Source organism: Mirounga leonina, unplaced genomic scaffold (assembly GCF_011800145.1).
Source record: "Mirounga leonina isolate KUSES-001 unplaced genomic scaffold, KU_Mleo_1.0 Mir_125, whole genome shotgun sequence".
Taxonomy (NCBI): Eukaryota; Metazoa; Chordata; class Mammalia; order Carnivora; family Phocidae; genus Mirounga; species Mirounga leonina.
This window is the reverse complement of record NW_023270305.1, coordinates 8,344,671-8,371,422: the sequence shown is the minus strand read 5'-3', so window position 1 is coordinate 8,371,422 and position 26,752 is coordinate 8,344,671. Positions and strand designations below refer to the sequence as shown.

Sequence of the window (26,752 nt, the reverse complement as noted above, 5' to 3'; positions counted from 1 at the left end):
AGAGGGGGCGGGGCTGGGGGCGGGGCCAGGATTCCGGGGGTGGGGCGTTCCAAGGGGGCCGGGCTGGGTGGCTCAGGAGGCGGGGTCCTAGGGGGTGGGGACTGGGGCTGGCCGGGAGACCTGGCGAGCTGGGGGTGGGGGGCTAGTTTTTGCAACGGCTAAGGGCCTGTGGGTTTATTATAAGGCGGAGCTCGGCGGGAGAGGTGCGGCCGGGAGCCGAGCGGAGCCGAGCGGAGAGGAATCCAGCGGTGGAGAGCGGACTGTAGCCGGCGGGTCTCGCAGCCCTCGCCGTGGACAGCTGCGCGCGGGGCATCGCCCGAGGGTGCGGAGCGCAACGACCCGGCGGAGCCGGCCAGGAGCCCCGCGCAGTCCGTGCCGCGCGGCGCCGCCCCGATCCCCGCAGCCTGCCGCGCTCCCGCCGCCGGTCCGGGCAGCATGAGGCGCGCGGCGCTCTGGCTCTGGCTCTGCGCGCTGGCGCTGCGCCTGCAGCCGGCTCTCCCGGTGAGTGCGGCCCGGGGCCGGGCAGGGAGCGGCGGGAAGCCGGTGCTCGCAGACCCGCCGACGCCGCGGGCGGCACGTGGAGGGGGAGGGGAAGCGGGGACTTGCCTTCCCGCGCTAGCCCGGCGGGCCGGGGACTGTGACCGCGAAACCAGGGCTCCCGCCTCAATTGCTTCCGCCGTCGGTGGGCGCCGCGCGGGTTCCGCCGCTGAGGGCCGGGGGTTCGGGCGCCCCGCGGAGAGGAGCCTGCGCCGGGGCCCCGCGCTCAGTTATGTGAACCGGCTCCACGTGCGGCGGCGCCCGGGGTCGCCGGCTGCCCCCCGGCCAGCCCAGGCACCGCAGCGGCCGGGGTCCCCGCCGGAGACCCGGGAAGATGCAGTGATCGCGGCCACAACGCCCCGCCCGCTGACCCTAATTTAAAGCAGACTCGCCGAGCCCGGGCGCCCGGCCCCTTCGGCGGAGGCAAGTTTGGGCGCAGCGGGGCCGGCGCGTTGGCAGAGGAGCTCGGGCCAGGGCTGCGCGGGGGTCGCGGTGGCGGCGGAGGTGGGGCCCTCGGCTTCGCGTCGGCTGCCCGAAGGGAGCCGGGCCGAGCTGGCAGCGGGAGGTTCCGGGAAGTTGGCCCCCGAACACCGGAGCCCCGTAGGAACCCAAGTTTGGGGCTGCTGAAGTTGTGCTGCCCGCGGAGGGGCGCGTGCGGTGCGGGGCACGGCCGGCGCGGGCTGTGGCTTCCACGCGAGCGGACCCCGGAATGGCTTTTCCCCTCCCCCGGCCTGGCTTTGTGCTGGAGCCGCGCGGAGGGAAGGCGGGTCCCTTGGCCCGCCCAGTGAAGCCGGGGGGAAAGAGGGACAAATGTGGAGCCCGTGGCTGGGGGAGGAGGCCTTTGGGTAGGACTCCAGCGTCCACCTTTGGCGAGGGGTGGGTCCCCCTTTAAAGAGGGACCTGGCCGACAAAGAGCATCCCGAGGGCCCCCAGAAAGTGATCTCCCGCCCCCGCCGCCGTCCGCTAGCCCGCCTTCCCCAATGGGGGCGCTTTGTTCTCGGCCCCTGTAACCCTTTCCTGGGAACCGCCCCGCAGCGCCGGCCCTGCCGTGGGCCGGGACCTGGGCGGCCGCCAGGTGTCAGCGCTGGCCGCAGCGTGTCCACGTCCACCCCCAGCCCCCACGCCCGCTGCCGGAGCCCCGGGGCCCTCCCCGCGGGCTGGGTCGGCTATCCCCGGGGATGGAGAGGGGAGGTGCGGACGGAGCGGGGGGGGGGCTCTTCCCCTTCCGGAAGTGGCGGTCTCTCGCCACCACATCTGGACCGCTCGACTTCCCTAGCTCTTGGTTAGGGAGGCACGTGGGCAGAGACGGATGGGGGCCGGGGACGGGGGGAGGTGCCGGGTCTATCCCTGATAATGTGGCATCTGCACAAGTCTGAGCAATGCCGACCGTCTGGAATCAGGTCCGTGTACAGTAATAGAAGCTACCAGCTATTGAGAGCTGTGGGGTATTTTATAGGGTCTGGCTCAGGTGAGGTATTTTCCAGGCTCATCTGTGAAGTGCCCTCCCTGCTTTCCAGGCGACTGTTGTGTCTGGAAGTATTTTGAAGTCCAGAACAGGGTCCCTGATGCCTCTTGAATTGCTGATGAGTTGGAGGTGGGGGGCGGAGGGTGCAAATCTGGGGGAGCCATGGGGACTGGTAGGATTTCTGAGCTCCATCTCCAGTGCATTCCTGGCTTTCAGGTCCAAGAAGTTGGCATCTGGCTTCTCTCTCTCTCTCTCTTTTTTTTTTTTTTTTTTAAGATTTTATTTGACAGAGAGAGACACAGTGAGAAAGAGAACACAAGCAGGGGGAGAGGGAGAGGGAGAAGCAGGCTTCCCGCGGAGCAGGGAGCCCTATGGGGGCTTGATCCCAGGACCCTGGGACCATGACCTTAAGGGAAGGCAGACGCTTAATGACCGAGCCACCCAGGTGCCGGTCTGGCTTCTCTCTTTAGGGTTGCAGCTTCTGTGGGACTCAGATTGTGCCTTGAATTGTAGTTAATACCCCGGAGAAGAGAGTGGAGGTGTGTGCCTTACTGCCGTGGCCTATGTGGCCTTACCTGACTGCTGCGCACTCTCCAGGCCCAAGATTGGGCCTCAGCAGAGACTGCTGAGGTGGGGCTCTCCACCTAGTTGCAGCAGAATCAGGAGGAGTGGGGGTGGTGGTTCTTTTGCCAACCTTGGTGGAGGCTGGCATTCTCGTGAGCTGGCATCCCAGCGTGCCTGTTGCCATGGCCGAGGCAGATGGGATGCGAGGTTCTCTGTGGCCCGTGTTTCCCAGGGTTTCCTGTGTACTGGGTAAGGGCAGATGCTGCACTAGGAGGCATTATATCTTGTCTAGGAACTTTGACACATTACAGAGGGAGACAGGACTGGGAGGCAGTTGAGTCTCAAGGGGGAGGGGAGGAAGGAGGGAGTCTCATTAGAATATGGTGGTGGGAGGGCTTCCTGGAGGGGGTGGCTGAGTGGAGCCTGAAAGCACTAAGCTTTGGAGTCAGACCTTGGCTTGGAGCTCAGGTTTTCCTTTTTCTTTTATAAAGTGTAGTTTCTTTTATAAAGTATAAAGGTAAGTTTCTCTTTCCTGGCCCTGCCTTTTCCCTCTTACAGTGGGTGTCCATGTTGGGTTAAAAGTGGGGACATAAAGTGGCATAAAGTACCCTCCCCTCCCCCCTTCCTAAAAGAAATAAGGCAGTGGGGTTTGCCTGAAATAGGAGGTGTCTACAGGTTGCAGAAATCTGGTCCTCTCTCAGGGTTCACTTTGGTCCCAGTGGGAAGCAGGTCAGAACCCCCCTGGGGACCAGTGAGGTAGGGCGTGATCCTGGGCACCTGACTTTGGGCAAGGGAAGGCTGCTAGGGCAGAAGGTTGCTTGAAACAACTCCCAGGAGACAAGAACAGGTTTGTCTAAAAAGGTTTCTGTGTGTGTTTCCCGTGGCCTTTTGTTTCTTCCATGCCAGAAAAATTGCTTGTTCTGGAATACTTACTTGCTGTTTTCCTCTCTTTCCCTTTTCTCTTTCTTGAAAGGCATAAAATCCCTTTTTGCCCTAATTACGGGGGCTAGTAGAGACATTTCCCAAAGGCCTGGCAGAATGGGTGGGGGCTGGGGGAGGCGCTAACTGCCTCCTCCTGGGCTCGGAGCCTTCTCTAGGTGATGTCACTCCTGGCTTCAGCTCCACCAGGAGGGTGGAGCTGGTTTAAGTCTCTACCTGTGGCTCATGGTGGGTTCCAATAAAACCTTATTAACCGAGGCTGGTGGGGAGAGGGATGAGAAAGAAGAGGGGCCTGGAAAGAATTAGTGAAAAGCTTGAGTTCTGTCGTATTTTATAGAGGACTGTTCCCTACTGCAGAATTTTGGATTCTGAAATCCCTTGGGAATGAGGTATCCTTGGTATCCAGGTTTTCTTAGTGAGCTAAGAATCCGTATTAACCTCAAATTATTCTCACTTTGGGCAGGACTCTGCAGTATTTCTTTTCCCTCCTTTATTAACAGAAGAATATGAAGCATAATCTAATCTGGGGATGCCGGGGTCCTCACTGTTGTCGCTGTGTTACGTTAGGCATTTAATCTCCTGGGTTTGTTGAACTCCAAAGACCACTTTGCCCCTTGTGCATGGTGCCCCCGGGTTGGTACGTTTGAATTCTGGCTTGCTCTTTTTTTCCCTCCAGCTCTGATAGCTGTGGGCCGAAGTGTAGCAAGCAGCTTTTCTGCTCAGTTCTAACTTGCACTTTCCTCCAGCAGTACCAAGACACTAATCAGATTTGTGCGAACGATTGCTAAGACATGAGTTTTCGGTGCTGAGTGAGAGTTTCGCTTGTGAGGAATGTTCATGATCTGTGACAAGTGTGGTTTGTGCGTTCGTGGACCCAGCTGGGACCTCTGCAGTATCCCCGATAGTACCTAGAATAACAGGCTGTCAAGGGAAGTGCGTACAGGCTCCCTCGGGGAACAGGTGTAAAGGACCTCTGGGAGGAGGCACCTGATGACCCCCATGTTCTGAGTTCCTCCATCTGGCTTGAGTTGTAAGTGACTCGCTAGTCACAGGTAGCCTGGACCTGGTGAGGCTAAGTCGCTGTAAATCTTAACTGGAAGGGCCCTTGTTCTCGGCGTGGGTCCTGTCTCCATCTCTTCACCATGTTTTATTTGGATCGAAGGGCATCTTTCTTAGTGCACGCATGCTGTTGGGCAGGCCAGAAACAGCTTTGGATTAAGCAGAGCCCCAGGACCAAGTCTCAACCCTGCCACTGATTTACCGTGTAATCTTGGGTGAGTCACTTCACTGCCAAGTCTTAATGTCCTCTGAAAAGCGGATACCATACCTGTTCTCCCTGTCCTCTTTCTGTCATTTGCATATTCCTTTCATAATGAGCGCTTGAAAGTGTTCGGAAGTGAAAGTGCCAGAGGAAAAGGGAGCTAACGATAGAATTACAGGTCCCTTTGATTGAGTGCCTGCTGTCGAGCGCTCGGGGCTTTCCTTACATTCTTATTTCATCTTTACCCCAAACCTTTACGAGATATGTCATTGCCCTCCTTTTGTGGATGAGACCTATAGCAGTGAGCCCCGCCAAGGGGCCGATGTGGAAGAACCAGGATTTGTACCTATGCAGGGCATATGTGTATGGCATGAATGAATTGATGGACTCTCAAGTCTCCGCAGTGAAGCCTGGTGTAGGAGGCTGCCTGAAACTTGCGAGGCCCTGTGGGTCTTTGCTGTTCCATCCCAGAGAACCGTGGGTGTGCATGTTTTGGATGGAGGGGGCAGTGGGCTGGGCTGAGCTGGCCTGAGCATTGGCCAACATCTTCGGCTTGGGTTGGGTTCACCTGATGGCTCAGGGACAGAGCCTAGGTCAGGAAACAGTGGGACCCATGAGAGCAGGGTAGGACATGCTCCCAGGTCTGATGCCCATGCAGGGGCCATATGTCCTTGGCTTGGTGCAAAGTGGCCTGATGGGGTGACTGTCCCCAGGGCAGCAGTCTCCCTTGACTTTCATCTTAGGCACGGGGGAGACATCTTCGGAATTGGTAGAACCGTTTTAAAGCTTGGGAGGCAGGCACTGTGGTACCAGCCAGGTGACCAGATACCCAGGACTCCTGGCTCCCGTGCTGGGTTCCCCTGCTGGCCCCCTCCCGCTCTCACTCTTGCCATAGGAGCAACCCTGTGAGAACTGGGCATTCAATGATTTCTAGTCCTGGAACCTTGCTAGTTTTACAGAACAAACGATTTCCTGATTTCTTCCTTCTTTTCAGCAACCCATTTTGGAGGCTTGGGTTGAAAGCCGCCCCCCCCCAACCCCACCCCGAGGGCCTGCCTAAATGTGTCTAGAGAGAAGGAATGGGATTAAGGGAGTCTGTGGAAAGAAGGCTTTTGGCGCCAAGATCCTGCTCCTGGAACAGACTCAGCACGGTGTCATTTCCCTCTCAGCTGCTCCAGCAGACGTGGGGCTTTAGATGGGAGTGTGCCTTCTGGAACCTCCCTCTGAGCCGGCTGGGAGTGCCCTGATGGTGCCGAGGGAGGGCAGGCACGTATCCCGCAAGACAAGGAGGCCCGTTTGAGGCCCCAAAGGCAAGACCCTGCGCCCAGGTCACCTCGGCAACTGTGTGACTTCCAATCCAGGAGACACGGGAGCGTCCCGTACAGCCTCTGGGAGGGCCAGCTCTGTCCGCGTGATGGCACTGCTTCGGCCTGTCCTCATGAAGCTTACACTGGGTGGGGAGGAGGCTCTAGAAGGTCCTCTGTGTTTCTGGGCCTGAGACAGGGGAACCTAGTCAGCTCAGTGCTCTGGGGCCCAGAGGAGTGAGCCGGTGATGGGGGTGGCCTGAGGGAAGGTGTGCTACGCTTCCTCTGGAAAGTGTCCTGCTTCCTGTCCTGCTGTGCAGGTTTGGGGAGCCAGGGGGTCTGGAGGGGCGCAAGTGCGTGGAGGCAGGCTTATGGGGGCAGGGAGTGCAGTGGGCAACCTTGGGGCTTGGGACCACGGGCCAGAAAAGTGGAAGGCTGGTGGCTGGACCTGCTCCTCGACTCCGTTGTCTGCCCAGTGATGTTTCCTGTGACTCATGAGTTTGGAGGCTTCCAGATGCACCCCTTTCTGCCTCTGGAGCTCCTTGGGGGTCTCTGTCCTCCTGGCGTTTGTTTGTGGCTCCGAGGGCTGCCTGCTCCTATGTGGAGGCTACTTCTCCTCTGGCCTTGTGACTCACCTGGGGGGTGCAGCCCCGCCAGAGGCTGTGTGTGCACGCGCGTGTGTGTGTGTGCGTGCACGCTCAGGTGGGGGGTGGTGGACCCGTAGCGTGGGTTGCAGCTACACCTGAGCCTTGCTTGGGGGTCCTGACTCTGTTTCCCTATTGGGCCTTCCTGCTGGTCTGTTCCGGGGGGCACCTGGTTTCCACCTGTCTGCAGCTTCCTCTTCAGAAGCCAGCAAGCGCTCTTCCTCTCTCTCTCCCTTTCCCGTGGACTTTTCCCTCTTCAGCTGCAGCTCTGACGCTCCTCCGTCGCTGGTGTTAGAAGTCTTGGGGAGTTCTTCCTACAGAGCAGGGCGGCTGGGACACCTGTCCTTCCTGAGTCCCGGCTTAGCCCCTGACTGGCCTGTGCAGGTCTTTGGCTCTCTGCGCCTCAGTTCTCCCATCTGCTCAAGGTGTCTCCGTCCCCTTCTTCAACTCTGATGGCCACGTGGTTGCAGAGTGACCTTGTCCCGGGGAGGGTGAAGGTGGCAGTGGGGGACTTGGCAGGGGCTTAGGCCTCTGCTGTTATTCTTCTGGGGCCTTGAAGGGACACTCACTGCCTGAGGAGTCACCTGTGGGGGGCAGAGGGCAGGGCGGGCTGCTTGGAGGAGGTGGACTTAGAGCTCAGTGTGGGAACCAGAAGTGGACAGAGGACCCTGGGCAAGGTCACGCTTGGTTCTCTGCCCACACCCAGGCATCCTGGCCATGTGCCCCGGGTGTGCTCAGCAGCAGGAACGGAAGCCACGTCGGGCAGGTTGGGGCAGTGGGGCAGGCGGGCGTGTTCATCGCTCCGCTTGTCAGCTGAGTCACGGTGCCAGGCCCACAGTCGTGGTGACTGGCACAACCAGTCTTGACCGTGACCCCACTAGTGCCAGGCCTGGGGTGGGGAGCAGCCCAGCGGGGCTGACTAAGGCTCTGCTGCCTGGTCTCCAGCCCTGGCCCCTCCTCTTTGCTGCTGAGTGGCTTTGTGTCAGGGCCTGTCTTGGCCTCAGTGAGCCCATCTGTGAAATGGGGGGAGGGGGCAAAGAAACCAAGGTGACTGTCCTGCCTTGGGGTGTTCGTGATGTTCTACTGTGTCACAGGACTGGTGAGCGTCTGGGCAGGGCCTCCCTCCGCTTCGGCTGCCTCACTCCCTGAGGGGCCTGAGCCCTCCCTGGCTTGACCAGATCTAAAGCCCAGAGCCTGGGCACCTGCCGTGTACGTAGCCCTGTGCAGGTGGGGAGCAGTCCACGCCTGGTCCGGGGGCACATGCAAGGGAGAGTGGCTGTGACTGGGACCAGACGGGAGGGTTGGTCTGTGCAGACAGGCCAGAGGGGCCGGGACAGTAAAGGTCATTCACTGAGACAGGGTTCATCCCAGAATCCCTCAGCAGTTTCTAATCAGGAGCTCAGACCTCAGCTTGCAGGTCATTTTCTGGCCGTGGGAAGTATCTGGGGAGGTGGTGCCCTGATGGGGCCAGTGGGAGTGGCCAGTCCTGCTCTGGGAGCGTCCACGGGCACCGCGGATCTCCAGCGGTGTTAAGAGACCTGTCCCACCACAACGATGTTGAATTCACTGTCTTTCCCACTTAGGGCTGCCTGGCACTTTCTGTGGCCATGCCGGCCCTCGTTGGGGGTCCCCTGGCCCTGGGTGGGTGGAATGTGGGGAGGCGAGGAGGGACCTTCTGCAGGGCCAAGGTGCGCTCATCCGCCCCAGACCCGGCACGGCCCTGGGGGCCTTGAGGACTGCTGTTTCCAGGCCACCTGCACCACGGTGGCCGCTGATGCCCGGGGCCTCGCTTGCCTGCTCGGGGCCTGGACTGTGTCGGCATCCCTGCTGCCCGGGAGACTGTCTGGGGCCTTGGAGTCCCATCTCTGGGGAGTGTCCCCAACGGATATGTGATCAGGTTTGGGCTCGCAGGGCCCCAGGCTGCGGGTGTTTTGGGAGCCTCCGAGACTGTGGCAGAGGCTGACGTCACTCCGCCTTCTCCCAGAGAGAACTGCTGGGGCGCCGCGCTGCCGTGTGTGGGGACCGCACCTCCTCCAGGTGCCGTGCGGGGACCGTCGGGGCAGCAGGACCTCGCAGTTGGCAGTGGGCCAGGCTAGGAGAATGGGCACACCTCGGCAAAGGGAGCTCCTCAGACTCTGCCCCTGCGTCCTCTACCCGCCCCCCACAGGCACTCTGGGGGTCTGGAGGAGGAGCATAGTTGCCACGTTTTCCTGGGGTCATCCTGGTTGTTGTAAGGTCCTGGGAAGGCCCTGAGCTGAGGTCTGGGTCCTGGTCTTGGCAATTGTGTGAGGAACAGAGAACCTGTGACCTCACGAACCCCCTTGCTCCAACTCGCTGCAGAACAGGGCCATTCTTCGAGACCCCTACCCAGGGGCTGGGCATCCAGGGGATACCCTGGTCCACCTTTCCTCCCAGTGTGATGGCAACAGCCTGAGCCTGATTGCTTGGGTCTGCCTATTTTTGGGGTAGGTCCTGGGGTCCTGAAGCTGTGGGACCGGGCAGGCCAGGTGGGATCTATAGGTGAGTGTCCCTGGGGACTGGGGCAGGTGGAGGCTGGGAAGAGCACCGGACATGGAGTTACCCAGGGAGTACCTCAGGCATGTTTCTTCACCTGCCCCTAAGCCTCAGTTTCCTCTTCTGTAAGTTGGGGGTTTTCGTCTGCCTCAGAGGGCTTTGGACAAGATCCCAGGAAGTAATGTATGTGGCATGAGTGAGAGCCTCTTCCTTGCCTGGGCTCAGAGGAGCACGTCTGGGGGAGTTTGGGGGCTGACTCTGTGTAGGGGGTCCCCTGGGGAGAGCCCCTGGTGGCTGTGACTGGGGGAAGGAGTACAGTCTGACCTGGCCTGGGCATGTCGTCACTTCATGTGAGTGGCCGGCTGGTCTTACTCCAGTGTGCTGATATCATAGGGTCTGAAAACAAGGCTTTTGCCGCTTCTCAGAAATTGGAACCTTCACTGGCAGGCCAGACTCCGCTCGCCTCTGCCTGAGCCTCTGCCAGGGGCCAGCTCCTGACCGCGAGGAGGTGTGGGCTGGGCCGATGGGCAGTGGGAGGAGGCCGGACACCAGGGCCCCTGGGCAGGGGCTCAGGCCAGCTGAGCAGACTGGGGCGGGGGTGACAGTGGCTTGTCCCCAGAACTGCAGACTGAAGGTCGCCCAGGAGAAGGAGCTGGGCTGGGCTGCAGGATGTTGGGGCGGAGGGAAGGCCCCACTTCTGTGGTCCTTCCTTCTGCACTTTCCCTTTTGCCACCTCCCACGGAAATGAGGGCTCTTCCTGAGGGTAAGAGAGCCACTTGGCCCTCACCGAAGGGTGGCTGACGGCATGCCTGCTGGATTGCCGGGTCGCAAACCCTCTCCCTGGCACTTTATTGACTGTGTGCCCTGGGACTAACAACTTGTCCCCTTTGCCTCAGTTTCTTTATCTGGAGGATGGATATGGTCCTAGAATCTAAGATTATTGTGAAGATTAATTAATTCAGCTAAAGTGCTTAGATTAGTGCCTGGCACGCTGTGCACAATAAATATTCGCTGTGGTAACTATTTTTTTTTCCTGAAGGCCTAATTTGGGGATTTCTGTTTTTCGAGTAAGCCCCAGCCCACGTTAAAGCCTGAGGTTCTTCCTGCACCCCTGACTGTCCCTGAGCCCTGGGCATGGAGTTAGGGCTACTCTCCCTCTCCTGGTGCCTCCGAGCTCCTAAGACTGGGGCTGCATCCACAGTCTCCCTTTAGCTGCCTTAGGCCCCAAACTCCCAGTTCCACTCTGCCATGGTACCCCCAGGGGACTCCTTCAAGGACACTCTGCCCTTCCTGTGTCTTTGTCTGGGCTTCTAGCAGCCTCAATGCCTAGTCAGTCTGAATCGTACTTTATCCCAGAGGCAGGTTCCCAGGCTAGCCCATTCTTCTGCATGTGGGAGGAGAAGCCATGTACATCCGTAGCCCCAAAGTGGGAACAAAGGCAAGTTAGTCTTTCTTGGGTATGGGGTTGGCTGGCAACCGTATTCTGACACAGGTTAAAAAATTTGGTCTTGGCATCGCCCAGCCTCTCTTTTGTAATCCTTTCCCATCCTCCATAGCTCCTACCCACCCACAGTGCCCCACTTCCAGAGTGAGCCCCTCCCCCGTATAGAGCTGCTTTATACTCTAGTACTAGAGAGTGACTAGCACTGGCTAGCCTTCCCAGAGGCATTTTAATGGGGATGCTCTGCAACTGCAGGGACATCGATTGGGTAAATTTGGATGATGAAGGGCTCCCTTCCCTGCATACACAGCTGGAGCCCTGACTGGTTTGCAGGTGTGTCCAAAGCTATAAGTTTCTGCCTCTCTGAAACCTGAGGATACTTTATTTAGACAGAGCAGGGGGAGGGTATCTCTAGAAGCCCATTTGCCAGAGGTGTCAGGCCCCCAGGCCTGGTGGAATCTGGAGATAGGCCAGCTAAAGAGCAGTGCAAGGGGCCCCTGGGAGGGCTGGTTGGGGAACCCTACACTGAGCTTCTGGTCTTAGCGGTCTTGGGTTAGCCAGGGCTGGGGAGGCACAAGGCTCTGGAGGCCTCAGCTGCTCCCTCTGTCCTCTTGGGTTGCCAGTTGCTATCCCAGAGTCCCCTTGATTTGGAACATCTCCAGCATCCTGCCTAGGCCATAACCCTTCTTGGGAAGCTGAGAGCAATGACCCCCAGTCCCTGTGATCAAGAGCCCTTCCCCCCACTAGCCACGGTGGGTCCTCCCTGCACCAAGCGCCGTGTTTGTGGTGCACCCCTTGGGGGTGGGGGTCTGCTGTGGCCGCTGCACCTGGCTGCCCCTCAAGGCCCGGCCTTGACTTCCCAGCCGTAGACTGGGAACTAGGAGCCCCCTTGCCGTCGCTCATTGGACAGATGGGGAACTGGAAATGGTGTCTTGTCCAAGGTCATCCAGTAAGTTGGGAACGGAGCCCAGGCTACAACCAGGTTTTCCTGGTGTTGGGTTTGGTGACTTTCCCCTGGCCAGCCCTCGTCTGGTTCCCAGGGCAGCCCCGGCCACAAAGGCTGGCTGGGCCAGGCTGCGCAGCCTTGCTCAATGCCCAGCCCAGGGCGCTCGCAGGCGGGGGCACGGGGGGTGGAAGCCGAGGAACTGGTCTTCCAGCTCTGCGGCCCCACACCCAGCCCTCAGCTGGGCCCGTTCTGAGACGAGTCTCAGCACGTGGGCTGTGAGGCGGGTGCCAGCTCTGGGGAGGGGTGGGTATGGGGGTGCTGTGGCAGCCCTGACCTGGCTTGGGCATCGGGTCTGGCCCTGGCTGCCAGGATCCTCTCTCCCTCAAGGCAGCCTTGTCCCCTCCGGGTACTTGACATAGGCCGAATGGGCCAGGGCGAAGGGCTCTGCGACCTTGACCTCAGGTTTCCCATCTGGAAAGGCCAACACTTAGTGCAGTGGGAGATGCTACTGCGGAGGGGCTTTCGAGCCCGGTGTGGATGCCGCCCTGCACCCCAGCCCTGCCCTGGAGTCCCCCACACGGTGAGGCCCGTGTCCGAGTGGCCGGGTGGGGACAGCTCGGGTGGGTTGTGTGTGTGGAAGGTGGGGGAGGGTGGTACCCTGAAAGATGCTCCTCCCGGTGGAAGTGCTGATGGGGGCTGGGGCCCTGGGGCCCTCATGGCTGCTCAGGGTGAAGGCAGGATAAGTCCCCTGTCACCCAGCTGCCATGCCCCGGGCCCCTGCCGCCCTGGGCCAGGCCCATCACGCCCTCTGCAAGTCCCAGCTTGACTGGGTTCTGGTAGAGAGACACCGAGCTGATAAATCACTGTGCCTGTCAGGCCGGAAATGCTGAGGCAGCTCTGAGGCACTGGTGGGGCCCCCACCTCCTGGGAGTGTCTTCAGTGGGAGAGGTTTCAGGGTCTTGAGGCCAAAGCTGGGAGATCGGTGCCTCTCGGCATCGTAAGCACGTCTCCCTGGCAGCTCCCAAGTGAGGAAAGAAGCCTCCGGAGAGGAAGGGATTTATCTGCCACCACTCGGATAGCCTGGGGCAGGAGGGAGCCCCGAGACTTCCTAGGCCCTGGCCCGTAGTCCTGCCCCTCCCTCTACCCCGCGTGGCTGTCTGCGGCCACCGTGTCACCCCTGTGCCGCTGTGGCCCCCCTGACAAGGAGTTGGGGCTGCTGCTCCCACCGGCTAGCCTAGCCTGTCAGAGCACTAAGGGAGTTTCGGGCACTCTGGCCAAGCCCCTTCTGTTGTCAGAGAGGCAGAGAGCTGCGCAGGTCCCCCAGCAAGGGAGCAGAACTAGACGTGCCCCGGGGCAGCCACCCTGCTCAGGCTCTTTGCCCCGCCAGCCCTGGCTCCGGTCCTTTCCCTGAGACCCTGGATCCAGGATGCTTTGGGTTTGACCTGCCTGGCCCCTCGGGTCTGTGCTTAGGCCATGTTAGCCAGGGCTAAGGGAGGGGGGACAAATGATGCCCTAGACGAGGAAAACAGTCACAAACCCCACTGCCTTAGGGTGCCAGGGTGTTCGGTGAGCCACAGGAGTGGGGCTGCGTGTTCTGCAACATTCTCTTCCCTGCCCCGCCCCCCCCAGCTGTCACCCACTCCATCCCCCCACCTCGGGCAGGCAGGTGCCCTGGAGAGACTGCAGTGAGGCTCTGCAGCCCCTGCTCCCCTACCTCGTGGGCTGAGAGACCCCGCTCCTCCTGCCAGGTCAGTGCCTCAGGCCTAAGATACCGTGGAGATCCTGCAGCCCCGGGCAGGCAGGGCAGGCTGGATGGAGGCTCAGCTTTGTCCCCTGCTGCTTGTTGCTAGCAGTCGGAGGGCCCATGCCTCTGGAAGGTCAGGGTTTCCTCGGCTCCCCGGTGAGGCTCTTTTGCAGAACAGGCAGGTGCTGTGGTGTATTGTTTGCAGAGAGTGGATGCATCAGAAATGCAGAGAATGTTCCAGAGCCATCCTGGATCCCTTTGCCACTAGGGCTTGTTTATGGGGCTCTGTTGCTATTTGGTACCTCTTCCTTGAACACGACCTGAGTGAGGGTCTTGGGACCTTTGTAGGGGTTTGCCTGCCCCAGTGCCCAGGTCCGGGGCAACTCCGGGCTAGACGTTTTCCTGTCCAGATGAGTGTTCTCCAAGTATAGTCTGCATCCCACCTACAGGAGCGGGGGCTTTGTTCAACATCAGAGCCCTGGGCCTTTGCCCCAGACCCACTCAATCAGCCTCAGGGATGGAGCTCAGAAGACTTCATATCTGATTGTCTCCTGGAGATTACAGGGACCCTGAGAAAGAGAGCCCCTGGCCTGGACAAAGGCAATGGTTTGAATGTCCCCTTTGGTCAGTTTGGCATCTTGATGCATAGGTGGGGGGTAAAGGCTGGGTTCTGTAGCTCTGAGCCCTCAGGCCCCAAGAGTTATGAACTCTAGGGGGGTGTGTGTGTGTTGGGGCAGGGAATCAACCTAGTTCCCTTAGTTCCATAGATCTGACCAAGAAACTGAGGGGGTAAAAATTTCTAAAGAAAATATGAATCTCTTCACCCTCCTGAGAATGTCTGCCACCTCGTGGGATCTCAGTGGGTGGGAATGATAGGTGTTTGTCCTGGCATGTCTGTGGGGCCCACCTGCCTTTTGACCCCACAGCTGGGCTCCTGGAGCAAGTTGAGGGCCCCTCCGGTCAATAGCCCTAGAGCCAGCACCAAGGCTGGCTGCTTAGGAAAAGCTGTGGCCAGCCCCTTTATCTTTGGCTTTCCTCGAGACTAGGAGGGCTGTGGATTCAGTAACTTGTCTCCTACCACAGCAGCCCAGGCTTTGTCGTCCCACTGGGACAAATAACGATCACCAGATACCTAAACTTTCTTCCCTGCTGGATGTGTAAGCCTGCCACACTCCTGAGGTTCCCACTGTTGCCGAGATTAGTGACTTGGGGCTAAGCATTGTCTTATTCTCTCCAGGTCTGCCTGGGGGGTTTCAAGGCCCAGCCCCAGTGTCCCCTGGAGAGTCACCCTCTGTGCCCCAGCCACCCTTTTGGAAGTCTGAAGTGGGGTTCCTGGCTGTGTGCCCTGGGAGCTTGCCAGGACCAGACCAGACCACGTCTTTTCCCTCCAAAGCCCCTAGATGGTGATCCCCTGAGTTTTGATGTCAAGGACCCTGTTTGTTGTCAGTCTGTGACCTCCTTACACGATATTGTACTTTTAGCAGTGTGTTGGTTGAGAGAATAACACAGTCCTGTGAACTCAGTAATGCTTTCTAAAGGATCCGTGCTTTATCCATCACTTAAGTCAGGCAGCAGGTGACGCATGGTTAGTGACTCAGGGTGTAGGTTAGAAACCACAGGTCTTTGGACCTGTTGGCTGCAGCTGATGGGGTGGCGGGAGTCCAGGAAGCAGGTGGATAGGCAGCCTCTTCCATTAGTCCGGAGTTAGAAGCCCCTGGGTCCGCCATCCTCAATCAAAGCTCTCTGAAATGTCCCCTCGCTATCCTGACTTGTGACCCTACCATGGAGCTCTTGTCCCTGAGGTGCCTTGGAGGGATGCTGCCACACGGCCTCAGGCCTCTCGGCCAGCCAGCACGAGGCGGCTGCTCGGATGGACGTTGCCCAGGAGAGTGGCCCTGTCTATGGCCAGTGCAGGGTGGGAGCTTGCCAGGCTTGGCTCGAGGCTCTGCCTCCTTGAGGCTCCTCTGCAGGCCCTCTGCCCACAGGCTCCCGATCTGTTCTTGGGATTGGCCGGCAGCAGCCCGATGCAGACTCCCAGCCCTCGGCAGCTGTGAGGTGGGGGCTGGCACCTTGGTCCCCTCAGCTGCTGGGGTAGGGGTCAGGAATTCTTACTCTGTGACACTCTCATCCCGGGGCTCCGGGGCCAGCGGCTGCGTCGACGAGATTGGCATCTTCACGCATGTGCTGCAGAAGCACAGACAGTCACCTTAAACCAGATGGGTCAGCCAGGGGGTCTTTCGGGGCTGGGGGTGGGGAGCTGGGTAGGTGAAGGGAGCATGTGCACCCACACCCCGTGGCCTTGGGCAAGTCCCTCAACTTGTCTGTTTCAGTTCCTTATCTGCCAGATGCTAATCTCAGGCCTGCCTGCCTCAAATAGAAGGGTAAAGGTGGAAGGGATAGAAAGTGTTTCCAGCGCTGGAGAATGCCTCAGTTTCTCATAGCCTCTTCCCTGCTCTGCTGGAGCCCTGGCCCCAGGTCCCCTCACTCAGTCCTTGCCACGCAGCTCGAGTGTGGCCAGCAGCCCAGGGTGGCCGAGATGGAGATGGGCTAAGCTCCTCTCGTACGCCCTGTCCCCCAGCCTCCATGTGTCTGCCCCACGACCCCCGCCCTCCACTGGAGCCAAACCTGGCTTTGGCCCTTTAGGCCGGTGGGCTTCTAAAGGCTCCGCAGCAGACTGGCCCTTACTTTGAGCAAACCGAATGTGCAAATGTTTAGATCTTACTACAAGGGTTTTGGGGTGTTAGATGAAAAGCTGAGCTTCCTGGGACTCTGCAGAGGTTAAAGAGCCCCATTCAAGGTGTGAAATGGCCTTCCTTTACCTTCCCAGGCTGCTTGAAGTGGGTTCCACGCTGGGCCAACCTGTCCCCGAGCAGCCCTGAGCTGTGGCCACGCGGTGGTCTCCGAGGGACCTAGGGCAGAGGCACAGCTGCGGAGAGCCCCGCAGGAGGCCATGGGGGCAGCTGACCACAGGCTCTTAGCACAGCTGCCTAAGTGAAACCGGAAGTCTCACCCCACAATGCCAGAGTCATCTGGCACTAGTGATCCAAGTTCAGACTCAGCAGTTTCTGCTGATTTCCTCTCCAGGGAGTTGAGGCCCTCACTAAGGTTCAGGCCGGAGGGGATCTGGAGGTCACTGCAGCCCTTCCCCAGCTGGAGACCCAGCCCTGAGAGGGGAGGGGCTGCCCCGAGGCCAGGGAGCTGGTTTCAGCAGAGAAAGCGTTTGCTTAAGAGCTTGTTGTGTAAACAAGATCGCAGAGGGATAAGCTGAGCAGAGGTGAGGGAACAAATTGTTTTTAGGGACTGGGCAGATTCACAGTCTTATCTGGTGATGAAAGAGTCCCCCTTCTTGGGAAACTGCTAACCTGTTGGGGCTTCTCGGGGTAGGTGAGAGGCTGAGCCTCCTCGGTGTCTGCCTCCACTCACCTGTGAAACAGGGCCTGGGCCCCAGACTCTGGCTGCTTCTGGAAGATTGGGCTCTCAGGACGGTGCCTCAGAGGCTGCTCTGGCTGGAGCCCTGACCTGCTCCGTGTTGAGCATCCTCTCCAAGGGACCAAGGAACGGAGGCAGTGCATTGGGGGAGGTGCTCTGCTCATCTCCTAGGGCCTCCTTGGGAACGGTGAGGGTGGGCAGAAGCATTGGGTGAGGGGAAGTGGGGTCTCAGGGAGTGTGGGTGGGTGGGGGTCCCCTGAATGCTTGTGTCTCCCCCCCCAGCCCCCTGCCAAGCTGCCCTGTGGGCCTGGGATGGCAGCGTGTTGGGGTGGGGGTCCCCACTCTGTGCCTGCCTGGTGAGTAGTATTCTTTGCTCCTGAAGGGTACAGAGACTTAGGGGAGGTGAGGGGCAGCTTCGAAGCTCTGTGGAGACAGGACAGGTGTTGGAAGCACCACCTGGGGACAGTGTAGGCAGGATGTGGCCTGAGGCGCAGGTGGAGGGCAGGGACTAAGCCAGTTCATGTACATGGGCCACGAGAGCCCAGACGGGCCCTTCTGGGGCCAGAACCTTTTTCTTGGGGGTAGGGGGAGAGGTAGAGTTTGGGTTTTGTACTTTCAGAGGAAGCTCAGTGGTATTTCTAGCCTGGTGGTTTCTATATGTGTCAGAAGCTTCCCTCTGACCTGAACCCCTGGATGCGGAGCCTCCACCTGGTCCAGCTCTGCCACAGGCAGCCTCAGGAGCCCAGAGGTCTTGTCTGTCCCCTCCCTGCTCTGCTCCACTCAAGAGTGAAACTCCGTGGCCTGTGGCCAGGACCCAGCGAGGCCTCTTGGGCTGAGGAGGCCTCACACCCTGGAGCCCAGCCTTGGGTCTCCTTTGACCTGGCTCCGTCCTGCCTCTCCTTGAAACTCCAGCACCTCCATCCCACCTCTTCCCAGCAGGCACCAGAACCCTCTTACCCATGCTGAGCAGCTCTCACTCCCCGAGTTACCGCAGTGGCTGCTGCGGGAGTGCCCAGGGCCTGGCACGTAGATATTAACTACTGTCCCCATTTTACAGATGGAGAGACTGAGGCCCTAAGAGGTTAAGTGATGTCCCCAGGGCCACTCAGCTAGTAAGTGGCCCAGGTCAGGGGGTCTCTAACCCCGTGTGCTCTGAACCTCTTTGTTCACGTTTTGTTCGGGCCTCTGACATCGGGGCCCTCTAGAGGTGGGCGTGTCACGAACTCACTTGCTGCTGAACAGAACACTCATCGCTACCCTTTCTGCCACTTGGCTCTTGGGTCTTCCCTCCTCCAACTGACGTTCTGGAACTAGCGTTGGGGAGCCCTCCACACCCCCACATCACCCTGCTGCAGGCTTCTGTGCAGGCTGCTCGGCTGTGTGTGCCGTCACTTGCCTCCTCCCGGGCCCGCTCACTAGTTCGGCAGGTGCAGCTCCTGCCTCTGGCCCCAGCGGCCTCTCGAGCTGCGCCGCGCAGGCAGGGTTCTGGGACAGCCGTTTGCACACAGGTCCCCACCAGGCCCCTAGCCCGTTTGTCGGTGCCTCCCGAGTGCAGGGCCTCTTCGAGATCAGTCTCATTTGTCCCCGGCCTAATGGGCACTCTGTCCTTCCTTCCCCAAGGGGGCCTGGACCCAGTCCTTCCTGTGGATGAGAAAACAGGCCAGGTATGGGAAGGAACACGGTGGTCAGGCCTGGGCTGTCCTGTGTGGGCATGTCCCGCACCCATCCCTGACCTCTCCCTCTGTGAGGCCCTCGATGTCCGTACCCTGGTGCCCAGCATGCCTGGAGAGCACCTCTTGGGAGTCAGGTCACTGGGGGATTGTTCCTGGGGCTCTAGAAAACCCCAGTCTTGGATGCTGAAGCTCCCTGGCCAATGGCCCCAGGACCTGATTTTCAGTGTAGGGTGAGCTGACAGGGTCCCATTGGGGCCACAGTCTCTCTGTTCCCAGTAATGGCATCTCCTGCTGCTCTTCTAAGAGGTCTGGGGCTCCCTTACCAGACTGCGTTTCTTGGGGCAAGAGCCCTGCCCTCTCTGGTGTGTTTTTGCACCCCCACCACCTGGTGTAGGGCTGTGTCGTCCTAGCATTCGGGGGCGTGTGGGGGACCAGAGGGCTGCCCTGAGCTGAGGGTTCCGGAGCCAGCCACAAAGTTTTATTCCCTGTGCTGTGTATGTGTGGTGGGGAGCTCACTCAGCCGTCTAGGACAGGGACCCCAGAGTAGCAGGGCCTTGACCAAGCCTCCACTCATACCCTTTTCTGATCCTTTTCCAGCAAATTGTGGCCACCAATGTGCCCCCTGAAGATCAGGATGCCTCTGGGGATGACTCTGACAACTTCTCTGGCTCCGGTGCAGGTGAGCTGACATGAGGGCCTCCCCCAAGATGGCGGTCAGGCAGCCCCCAGGGCTGGGTCTGGAGGGTGATGCTAGGAAAGAGAATGGGTCCATGCTGCAAGAAGACCTGTATGGGTTGAGGGAGTGAATGTTGGGGTTCCAGGAGGACCCAGGGGCTGTCCGCTGCAGAAAGACTTGGGCTCGTATTCTCCTAACTCCCTGGGCAAACTTTGGAAAGGTGGACTTCTCCGGGCCTCTATTTCTTCATCTGTAAAATGGGAATATATCTTGACGTCATAAGATTGTTGGGAGCTGTAAGGTAACACAGAGCCTGGTGGGGTGTAGCTCTTCCATAAATATTCCCTTATCTTCTCCTGTTTCCCCCTTCCCTGGGGGAGTGAAGTCCTTGAGTGGGAGGTGATCAGGGAAGCCTCCCAGAGGAGGTGCTCTTGAGCAGGATTTTGGAAGAGGGTCAAGACCATCTGTGGGGAAAGTGGCCGAGATAGGGGCGTGGGAGCTGGAAGGTAGGACACAGGCCTCTGTCCTTGGGGGCGCTGGGCCTTTCTGGGGGGAGGGCAGGTGAACAGGGAGGGGACCGGAGAGGTGTGTGTACCAGGGACGAGGCATTCGGGCTCCTGAGACTGCCCCCACCCAGGGAGCGGGCTTCAGCAGCTACTGGGGATGTTCCTTCCCAGACGGCCTTGCTGTGTCATGGCTCCCGAGACCGCACTCTCCCCAGGCACGTGCAGCAGCGAAGGGCAGCTTTCCTCGTCGGTCTTCCAAAGCGGAGTTTCGCCTCCTCTAGTTGTCCCCTGGGGAAACAGCTTTGCACAAAAGGGTTTGCGGTGCTGGCCTGGGAGCAGAGTGCAGGTCCTCGTCCAGGCCTTCCTCACCGCATGAGCTTGGCCGGTCTAGATGTTCTAGGCCTTCCCCGCTCCAACAAGCTCTGCTTCTGGGCCTCCAGGTGCTCTGCAAGATATCACCTTGTCACAGCAGACCCCGTCCACCTGGAAGGACGTGGCGCTTCTGACGGCCGTGCCCACAGCTCCAGAGCCCACCGGCAGAGGCCACACCACCACCTCCACCTTTGACCTGCCCACGGGAGAGGCGCCTGGGGAGGGAGAGGCGGTGCTCGTGGCCGAGGTGGAGCCTGGCTTCACCGACCAGGAGAAGGAGGCCACCCGCCCACCCAGTGAGACCACGCCGCACCCAGCCACTCACCGGCCATCGACAGCAAGAGCCACCACGGCCCAGGGCCCGGCCACCTCCCATCCCCACAGGGACATGCAGCCTGAGCACCAGGAGCCCTCGGCTTCGGCGGGACCCAGCCAGCTGGACCCTCACACTCCCAGTGTGGAGGACAGAGGTCCTTCTGCCACCGAGAGGGCCACGGAGGATGGAGTCTCCACTCAGCTCCCAGTAGGGGAGGGCTCTGGGGAGCAGGTGAGGGCCCCCCGCTGCCGTCGTCTGTGTTTCTTTCCACTCGGGGTGGCCGCCGCTGCCTGGGAAAGCACAGTGCGTGGCGCTGAGGGGCACTGGCTCGGTCATCGGGCACACCCAAGCCTGTGTCCTGTAAGCATGCCGCATCCCCCACCGTGAACACAGGGCCACGAGGTCCCACCTTCCCCCTGCCTCCAGGGCCGAGCCCAGAGCAGGGCAGACTAAGTAGGAGACCAGAGCAAAAGAGTCCTTCAAGGTGCCTGGGTGGCTCAGTTGGTTGAGTGTCTGCGTTCTGCTCATCTTCTGCTCAGGTCACGATCCCAGGGTCCTGGGATTGAGTCCCTCATCGGGCTCCTTGCTCAGCAGGGAGTCTGCTTCTCCCTCTGCCTGCCGCTCCCCCTGCTTGTGCTCTCCCTCTGTCGAATAAATAAAATCTTGGAAAAAAAAAAAAAAGTCCTTCAAGGTCGCCTGCAAGAGGGCTTCCCAAACTTAAGCAAGCAAGTATAAAAGTTCTACCTGGTCTAACTTTCTATCTTATAGTCATGGTAATTTTACACTTTACATTAAAATGAATGTATTTCTTTTCTTTTAAAGGTTTTTATTTATTTGTCAGAGAGAGAGTTTGCGTATGCACATACAAGTGGGGGAGCAGGGGCAGAGAGAGGGAGAAGCAGACTCCCCGCGGAGCAGGGAGCCCCATGCGGGGCTCCATCCCAGGACCCTGAGATCATGACCTGAGCCGAAGGCAGACGCTTAACGACTGAGCCACCCAGGTGTCCCCCTATCTGTCTTCATATAAATACATGTGTCTTGTATCACTTGATGTGATATCTCTGCCACAGTCCAGGGTCTGGTGTGACAGGATGAGAGGTGCCTGGCTTTGGGGGTCCAGGAGGTCTGCGTTAGGTGTGTCTGAGCTGGTGGCGGTGGTGACCAGGGAGGCCCGAGCTGCTTCTGGGTTTGGAAATAAAACTGGATGCTGCTGCCCACCCCAGCCTGAGACCGTCCCTGCCCCCCCGTAGGACTTCACCTTCGACCTGTCTGGGGAGAACATGGCCGGGACGGCGGTGGAGCCTGACCAGCGGAATCAGCCCCCAGTGGACCACGAGGCCTCACAGGGCCTCCTGGACAGGAAGGAAGTGCTGGGAGGTGAGTTTCTCTCGAGTGGGCAGGAGGGGGGCTGTATTTGTCCCTGGAGCGGGGCTGACCACGGCTGCCTTGGGGGCCCCGCCTGGTGTGGGGGGAGACTGCTGCTTAACCCCGGCCTCCCTGCCCCCCACAGGGGTCATCGCTGGAGGCCTCATGGGGCTCATCTTCGCCGTGTGCCTGGTGGGTTTCATGCTGTACCGGATGAAGAAGAAGGACGAGGGCAGCTACTCCTTGGAGGAGCCAAAACAAGCCAATGGTGGAGCCTACCAGAAGCCCAGCAAGCAGGAGGAGTTCTACGCTTGACGGGGCCCGCGCCCCTCCTCCCCCTGCCACTCGCTAGGCCCCCGCTTGTCTCTTCCATGAAGAACTGCAGGCCCTGCCGCCATGGCAGCCCCCCAGCGCCCTGCCCGCGGACCCCCGGGGTGCGCTGGGGGCTCTCGACGCTGCTTCTCTGACTTCTGCCTGGACACTTGGGCGCAGGGGCTTTCTCGCGCGTGACCCTTCCACCACAGCCAGCGCCTGGCATCTCCTGACTCCCGTTTCCCCAACCTGGAGCAGCCCCGCCCCAGGCCCAACTCTGGAGGGGAAGGGGACCCTGCCGCTTTGGCCCTGGATGGGCCCGCTGGCTGGGGGCTGGCACGTCTGTCGCACTTGCTGGCGGAGACCCCCGATCTGGGGGCGTTTCCATCCCCGAGGGGCGGGGAGAGGAGTTGAGAGCTCCATCGGATTCACATTGTTTTGCGGGGGTGGGGTGGGGGGGGTCTCCTTTAGATACAACTTGTTTTTGCACATGTTTCCTCTACTTTCTCTGTTCGTAGCCCAGTAGACTTTGTTACTCCTGAGGTAAGTAAGTTGATTCGGTTACCCCCGTCTTGCTTCCCCTAATCTACAGCGAGGAGACAGCATCAGGGTTCAGACTTGTTTTTTTGTTTTTGTTTTTTTTTCGTTTTTAAACTAGGAGAACCAAATCTGGAAGCCAACATACAGGCCTAGTATGTGTGTTGTCTCTGTGTTTGTCACTCACATGTGCAACAGGGTATGGAATGTCTGCCGGGTGGCCCGGGGGCTGGGCTGCCCATGGGCAGTCGCCGCTGGAGCAGCGGTGCCCGTGGCCGTGGCTGTGGCCGTGGGCCGCCGCCGTGGCCAGGCTGCTGTAAAGCAGAGGAGCTATGGGAGAATGGAATCCTGGCACCTCTGGCCAGGGACCAAGGAGAGAGGACTGTGGGGCGGGAGATGGGCAGTGGGCCCAGAGAGAGTCTCCCGTAGACTGAGCCCTGCCTTGGGTGCCCCAGAAAATGCCTCTGGGGGTCATTTTCTTCCAGAAGGTGACGTGAGGGGCTTTGGCACACACCCGGCGTGGAGCTGTTCCACGCAGGACCAGGTTCACCTTCGATTCGCTCCGGTGGCCCTGCCCTGGGCTGGAATCAGGAATGTTCCAAAGAGGGATAGTCTTTTGCTTTTGGCAAAACTCTACTTAATCCAATGGGTTTTTCCCTGTACAGTAGATTTTCCAAATGTAATAAACTTTAATATAAAGTAGTCACGCAAACTCTCCTGCCCTTTGCTTCTTCTGTCTGTGCTGGTCGTGTGGACGTGACCAGCCCTTTCTCTAAACACAGATGAAGTTGGGAAACTTGGCCAAAAACTCTGTGCCTTTATCTTTCCCAAGAGGAGGGATTCTGGGGTCAGAGTCCCTCTGGTTGGTTTGCTTTTCGTTTTTTTTTGTCTTTGCTAAAATTCTTCCGAAGGTCAGCAGGTTCAGCCAAGGTTATAGAAGGCCTGATAGAAATTGCTGTGTTGCCAAGCTCGAAGCACTGTCTCCTCATTGGCTGGAGAGGCCGTGGCGGCTGCAGCCCAGCCTCGGCGGACCCCACTGGTCCCCCAGCGGCCCGGAGCCAAGGCCTGCCTCTCAGACACCTTGGATGGACCTCCCCTCACACCTTTGCTAGGACCCGAGGCCCCCAGCCCAGCCCTCCTGGGAGCCCCTGTGCTTGCCTATTTAATTTGACCTTTCCAGCCGCTCTGTTGGCTGTTCCAGGAGGGGGGCCGTCGTGACGCAGAGCGATGCACCGCCAAGCGAAGGGAAGCTGTGCTCTGTGTTCCATACTGGGACTTTCTGCCCGGAGCGTGTGACTGGATGTGACTGCGGGGGGAGGGTGTGGGGAGAAGGGTGGGGAAGGGGTCCGTGACTGCTCATCTCTGCTCATCCCTGGGATGGCGCCGAGCCTGTGGCTGGGCCCATTTGTGTAATTGTAATAAACGGCACTTGTCATTTTGGGCTGTGGTGGTGCTTGGGTCTCTTCTTGGCCTGGCCGTGCCCTCCCCTGTCCTCTTCTTGGAGGGAGCCTGGCTCTGGGCTGTGCTATTGGTTGGTGAAGAGCAGCAGGATTAGGGCTGGGCCCTGTGCTGTAAGGGTGGGCTGTGTCCCCCTCTGCCCTGGGTCTGGCCTTTGTCATCTCACCTCCTCCCAGGGCTCTCGGTCTGTCTCCTGCCCAGCCCATCCTTCTTGCTCTCCTTCTAGATCATTCCCTACCGTGTGAGGGCTCCCTACCAACTCAAAGTTTGCTAGCTACTCTGTGCGCTCATCATCCTGCAACTCCTGAAAGTCCACCAGCAGCCGGTCTCAAGTGCCAAAAGCCTAAAAATGTCTACATATTAAGGAAAAACGACATTGAAAATTTTGGAGGTTGAAAACGTGTAATGCACTGTAGGAGGCCTAGTGTTCTAAGGGCGTCTGGCTGCCCTCCCCTTACTCAGAGTCCCGTCCAGGCTGCTGACGCCCACCCGGCCCCTCAGCCGCCCCTCCGTGGCAGGTCTCCCTGCCTGGGGCCCTTGGCAGCTGCCCCTCCGGCCCTGGGTTTGGAGGCTGAGACAAAGTCCTTAGCTCGCTCATTTTTCAACATCAAAACCCCCTAATGCCTGTTTTCTGCCAGCCTTGGTCTGGACAGTGAAGGTTTGGTTGTAGAATAGGCAACTTCCTACTCTGACTGAGCTCACTATGGGCCAGATGCTGCTGGACACCACCCCTGGATTATCTCCTCCGCTACCCACGTCTCCTAACCTGTCTCTGAGACCATGCTACTGTTGTCATGCCCACTTCGCAGACAAAAACTGGCCCAGGAAGGAAGCAGCTTCTCACAATTGCATGCCCGTGAGCAGGGGAGCTGGGCTTCGGAAGCAGGCAGCCTGGCCCCTGAGCCCGCAGCCGGCTGTGCACCCACTGAGGCGACACTAGGACCCAGGAGGGCTGATGGCCCTTCCACGTGGGACCTGCAAAGTTCCAGGACCCAGTGTCCCGGGCCGCCCCCTCCTGTCCTCTCCAAAGGGCAAAGCTGTGCCACTGCCCAGAGCTTCTCTTGCTCTCCCCGCTCTGAGCCCCTGCCGGGGTCACCCCGACCCGAGGGCACCACCAGTACGGGATGGTACAGGGTGGTGCCATAAAGCCGGCTTTACAGGGAGCCTAAGAGGGAGAAAGCTGCGATGTGAAGGGGTTACACAGCGTCTCCAAGTTCCTCGGGCACCCCAGCCTCAAGGAATTTCTCTACCTCTTCCTTCTCAGGCCTCAGCTTGCTGCCCTACTCCCCACGACCTTGACCTGCTTCTCCCCTCTTCTGCTTTCCCAAGACTCTCCCTCCCCACTCCTGGGGATGGAGCAATTGAGCGCTATTTCCTTTTCTCCTCACCTTCCCATCGCGCTCCTATGCGCCTGGCCATGTGTCGCTTGGCCATGTGTCCTTGCATTGTGTGGGGATGGGGCACTCCGGGAATTTTCTACCAAGAGTGCTTTCGAGCTATTTTCTAAACTAATGAGCCATCTTATCTTACATTGATGGTGTTGCCTTCTTCCTTTAAGCCGGTTTCTGCTTTAAATGACACTTTCTAGGGGCGCCTGGGTGGCTCAGATGGTTAAGCGTCTGCCTTCGGCTCAGGTCATGATCCCGGGGTCCTGGGATTGAGCCCCGCATCGGGCTCCCTGCTCGGCAGGAAGCCTCCTTCTCCCTCTCCCACTCCCCCTCCTTGTGTTCCCTCTCTCGCTGTGTCCCTCTCTGTCAAATAAATAAATAAAATCTTTAAAAAAAAAATAAATGGCACTTTCTGCCTTGTTTGCTCTCAGGTTTTTCTCCTGCTCACAGTCTCACCCTGTGCTTGCACTTCCAGAACAAAGATGCGCAGTGTTGCTCTCAGGGGTGTCGCGGTCCAGGGGCTTGGTGTGGGCTGCTGGGGGGAGGTGGGCACCCAACCCAGCGTGGCGCCAGGGTCAGGGGAGGTGCCTGGAGGTGGCACTGGAACTGGGTCTTGAAGGACAGAGGCCTTTCAAACGGGGCCGGGGAGGGTCAGGGGGAGGCATTCCAGGTGGAAGGCACGGCTTTGCCTAAAAGTAGGGACTCGGGAGACCTCGGGAGACTTGGTGCTGCCGTTGGATGAAATCAGGTGTGGGGAGAGGTGACGATGGGATGTGGCGAAAGTCACGTGCAACTTCTCTGAGGGTCTCTGAGGAGCAGCTCCAGGAATTGCAGAGGGATTTGGGGCCAAGGCTGGGGACAGTAGAGAGATGGGGAGGACGGGCTGGCTTTGAGAGCTGGTTCGGAGGGAGAACTGGCAGAACCTGTAGAGGCCTGTCCCCACTTCGCTGAGCGTCACCTTGCCCTCCCCCAGGTGTGCTTCTCCAGTGGAGTCTGAGGTGGTCCTCTGGGCCGGCCCGTCACAGGGTGGGGGCAGGGTAACGGGCGGCAGAAGGGACAGGCTAGGCATTGTTGGTAGGTGGGCCCCAAGCAGCATCTGGGGAAATGGGTCCGCAGGGGGCCCCCGTGCAGAGAGGAGTGCGGGGCCGTGCTCCCACCTCCAAGGCACCGTGTCCTCCTCTCTCCCCATCAACCCTACCCCGTCCTGCCCCTCTCCATCCTGGAGAGCAAGGCAGAGGAGCAAGGAGGACGGGCCGCCTTGGAAGAGTGGGGCGCTGGTTCCTGGAGTTACGGGGGCAGGAGCTGGAGGAGAGGGTCCTGAGCCAAGGGACCCTCGAGGGGCTTGGGATCCTGCCAGCCCT

General features: G+C 59.5%; 1 protein-coding gene across 1 annotated transcript; it reads left to right on the top strand.

Annotated features, from left to right (window-relative positions):
• Positions 1-152: 152 nt before the first annotated feature.
• SDC1 (syndecan 1) lies at positions 153-24,359 on the top strand. The gene is made up of 5 exons (XM_035000648.1): positions 153-501; positions 19,059-19,140; positions 20,084-20,562; positions 21,582-21,708; positions 21,842-24,359. Exons 1-5 carry the CDS (start codon positions 436-438, stop codon positions 22,009-22,011), a joined length of 924 nt encoding a protein of 307 aa, XP_034856539.1. The 5' UTR covers positions 153-435; the 3' UTR covers positions 22,012-24,359.
• Positions 24,360-26,752: the final 2,393 nt, after the last annotated feature.

Coding starts and splice junctions, on each gene's coding strand:
- SDC1 (XM_035000648.1), top strand. CDS start 436: ATGAGGCGCGCGGCGCTCTGGCTCTGGCTCTGCGCGCTGGCGCTGCGC. Junction 19,141..20,083: donor CTTCTCTGGCTCCGGTGCAG/GTGAGCTGACAT, acceptor CTGGGCCTCCAG/GTGCTCTGCAAGATATCACC. Junction 21,709..21,841: donor CAGGAAGGAAGTGCTGGGAG/GTGAGTTTCTCT, acceptor TGCCCCCCACAG/GGGTCATCGCTGGAGGCCTC.